This window comes from Mandrillus leucophaeus, unplaced genomic scaffold, assembly GCF_000951045.1.
Source record: "Mandrillus leucophaeus isolate KB7577 unplaced genomic scaffold, Mleu.le_1.0 Scaffold1212, whole genome shotgun sequence".
Taxonomy (NCBI): domain Eukaryota; kingdom Metazoa; phylum Chordata; class Mammalia; order Primates; family Cercopithecidae; genus Mandrillus; species Mandrillus leucophaeus.
In genome coordinates this window covers 398,093-401,732 of record NW_012100455.1, presented here as the reverse complement: position 1 = coordinate 401,732, position 3,640 = coordinate 398,093, and the positions used below count along the sequence as shown (strand labels likewise).

The 3,640-nt window shown below is 36.8% G+C and overlaps 1 protein-coding gene across 1 annotated transcript; it reads left to right on the top strand.

The window, feature by feature from the left end:
- Positions 1–2,475: 2,475 nt before the first annotated feature.
- On the top strand, positions 2,476–3,408 carry LOC105532998 (olfactory receptor 52J3-like). Its single transcript, XM_011971337.1, is given in 3 exon segments — positions 2,476–3,274; positions 3,277–3,383; positions 3,385–3,408. Coding segments are annotated over 3 exon segments (930 nt in total).
- Positions 3,409–3,640: the final 232 nt, after the last annotated feature.

Sequence of the window (3,640 nt, the reverse complement as noted above, 5' to 3'; positions counted from 1 at the left end):
AAATTCATTCCAACCCTCATGGATGACGTTGAGGGGTTCAAGACTTCAGTGAAGGAAATAGCTGCAGATGTGGTGGAAATAGCAAGAGAAATGGAATTAGAAGTGAAATCTGAAGATGGAACTGAATGCTGCAATCTCATGACAAAAGGTTAATGAATGAGAAGTTGCTATTTATGGATGAGCAAAGAAAGTGATTTGTTGAAATAATAAAGAATTTAGAATATTATATAATATAAAATGAATAGATGAAGCAGCAGCAGGGTTTGAGAGAAACGACTAATTTTGAAAGATGCTCTACTAAGGGTAAAGTGGTACAAAATAGAATTACACAGTACAGAAAATCCTTTCATGAAAGAAAGAGTCTACTGATTTGACAAGCTTCACTGTTGTCTTATTTTACTAAATTGCCGCAGCCACTCCAACTGTCAACAACTACCACCCTGATCAGTCAGCAGCCATCAGATGATCATTAGCATTTTTTTCAGAGTATTTTTAATTAAGGTATGTTCATTGCATTTTTAGACATAATGCAATTGCACACTTAATAGACTATAGTGTCAACATAACTTTTATATGCACTGGTGTCATAGTCTGTTTGTGTTCCTGATAATAGAATACCTGAAAATGGGTAATTTATAAAGAAAATAATTTATTTCTTGTGGTAATGGAGGTTGAGATGTCTGAGGGTGAGGGCCCCCATTTGGTGAGACACTTCTTGCTGGTGGGGACTCTGGAGGGTCTCAAGGAAGTGTGGGGCATCATATGGTAAGGGGGCTAATGTGCTAGCTCAGGTCTCTCTTAGTTGCATTCCCATTAATCTCTTAATCCGTTAATCCGTAAGTAGATTATTTCATTCATGAGGGCAGAACTCTCATGACCCAATCATCTCTGAGAGGCCTCAGCTTTCAATATTGCCCCACTGGAGGTTAAGTTTCGACATGAGTTTCAGAGACTCAGACATTCAAACTATAGCAAGCAGGAAACCAAAATATTCGTGTGACTCACTTTATTGTGACATTCACTTCATTGCAGTGGTATGGAACTAAAGCTGCAATATCTCTGAGGCATGCCTGTATTTTAATTTGTAAACTTTCAGAAGTTTAAATTTAAAGTTTGTGTGATATAATAAAAAAGACTAAAGAGTAAGATGAAAAAATTAACTTTATGCTTTTAAGTCTGTGCTTTACATCTTAAACTTGATTGTGTTTTCAATATTGTTTTAGATATCTGCTCAAGCATGAAGTAAAAAGGTAGTAATTTTCCCATTTAATATAATGTTATTCTAGTGAGAATGAGAAATACATATACACACACACACACACACACACACATTTGACTGAAAAACGAGGAATAAAATGTTATAATAAACCAGAACTTTCACACCAAATATATAGACTTAGTGGCATGAGAGTTTTCTCCATACGGTTTTCATAGATCAAATATATAAGAAGGTGTTGTTATGAACTGAGTTATATGATAACGAAAACTAACATTTTAAAATCATTTAAGCATGCTAAGTATTGTATTTAAGTGTATTATATTAACAACTTAAATTATTCCTCAAAAGTATTATAAGCTGTGGGTACTATTATCATTCTTAATTTTTCAGTTGAGGAAACTGAGACAAAGAGAAAATAAGAAGGTCACTCAAATTGACACAGATAGTATACATGAGAAATTCAGTATTTGATCTGAAGCAAGCTCATTTCATGAGTAGATATTTTTACTAATTATCTCTATGACCTCTGTGATATAGGTATGAAAAATTGGTAAGGGGGAGAATATAGAGAAACAATCATGGATAGAGGGCAGTGTGACCAAACGCTCAAGGATCTTAATCCATAGACTAAATACTTAATAAACTCAGAACACATGGTCATTGAAATGAATAAGAGAGCTAAGATTGAACATGGAGTCAGCAATGCCAGGTTATTATGCTCTAACTTAGGTAGTTAATATGGATCAAGGGCTATTTTATCTAGAAAACAACATCCCATAGAATTTGGCTGTAAAATTTCACTTAGAAATAAAATGTATCCATCTCTATGCCATATATTAAATAACAGTATTTGGGTATTTTTGCTCCCACATCTACACCTTTCTGTGGGAACATTTCTATACTTATCACTTTTCTTAGGCTTCTCTTTCCCTAGATCAGAGTCAAAAAGTTTTGTTAGCAATCTCAGAGGATTCAATCTCATGGTGCAAATTATAGTTGAAAACCCAACTAACTCAATTTTCCTAATGTTCTAATCGACTAAAGCCTTAATATAAAATGACTCTTCCCGGACTGTAAAAATGACAAGGCTATAAAGCCATGATGCTTGATACTCCCCTTGAGCTTATATTTCTATGACATAATAAGGCAGGTAAATTTTCTCTTGACTTAGGTATGTATTACATTCTTATTCAATCTTCTCTCCCCAGCTCCTGCTTCTACGTGTGGCAAGTTCTCCTACACTGTGATTTGGAAGAATGTTTTATCACAAGAAGAGCATATTTCACCCAGTCACATTTTTTCTCATTGGAATCCCAGGTCTGGAAGACATCCACATGTGGATCTCCCTGCCTTTCTGCTCTGTTTACCTCGTGGTTTTGCTGGGCAATGCCACCATTCTGCTAGTCATCAAGGTAGAACAGACTCTCCGGGAGCCCATGTTCTACTTCCTGGCCATTCTTTCCACTATCGATTTGGCCCTTTCTACAACCTCTGTGCCTCGCATGCTGGGCATCTTCTGGTTTGATGCTCACGAGGTTAACTATGGAGCTTGTGTGACCCAGATGTTTCTGATCCATGCCTTCACTGGCATGGAGGCTGAGGTCTTACTGGCTATGGCTTTTGACCGTTATGTGGCCATCTGTGCTCCACTACATTACACGACCGTCTTAACATCCTCAGTGTTGGTGGGCATTAGCATGTGCATTGTAATTCATCCAGTTTTACTTACACTTCCCATGATCTATCTTATCTACTGGCTACCCTTTTGTCAGGCACATGTAATAGCCCATTCCTACTGTGAACACATGGGTACTGCAAAATTGTCCTGTGGAAACATCCGTATCAATGGTATCTATGGGCTTTTTGTAGTTTCTTTCTTTGTTCTGAACCTAGTCCTCACTGGCATCTCATATGTTTACATTCTCCATGCTGTCTTCCGCCTCCCATCACATGATGCTCGGCTAAAAGCCCTAAGCACATGTAGCTCTCATGTTGGGGTCATCTGTGTTTTCTATATCCCCTCAGTCTTCTCTTTCCTTACTCATATGTTTGGACACCACCAGGTTACATTCACATTCTTGTTGCCAATCTCTATTTGATTATCCCACCCTCTCTCAATCCCATCATTTATGGGGTGAGGACCAAACAGATTCGAGAGCAAGTGGCTCTATGTTTTTACTAAAAAATAAGACTCTTATCATGTTATTTTACTAAGGGCTTTAATCCGTCTATAAAGACTGATATGTTCTTGCCTTAAGGAATATCTCCTGATCCTCACCTTACTGCTGTCAACTTGCACTCAACTTGCAATATAAGTTGGTTTGTTCCTGGGTGCTGACTAATAATGGATTCCTTTTTTTTTTTTTTTTTTTTTTTTTTTTTTTTTTTTTTTACCACATATCAGATACTTACTATGATTCT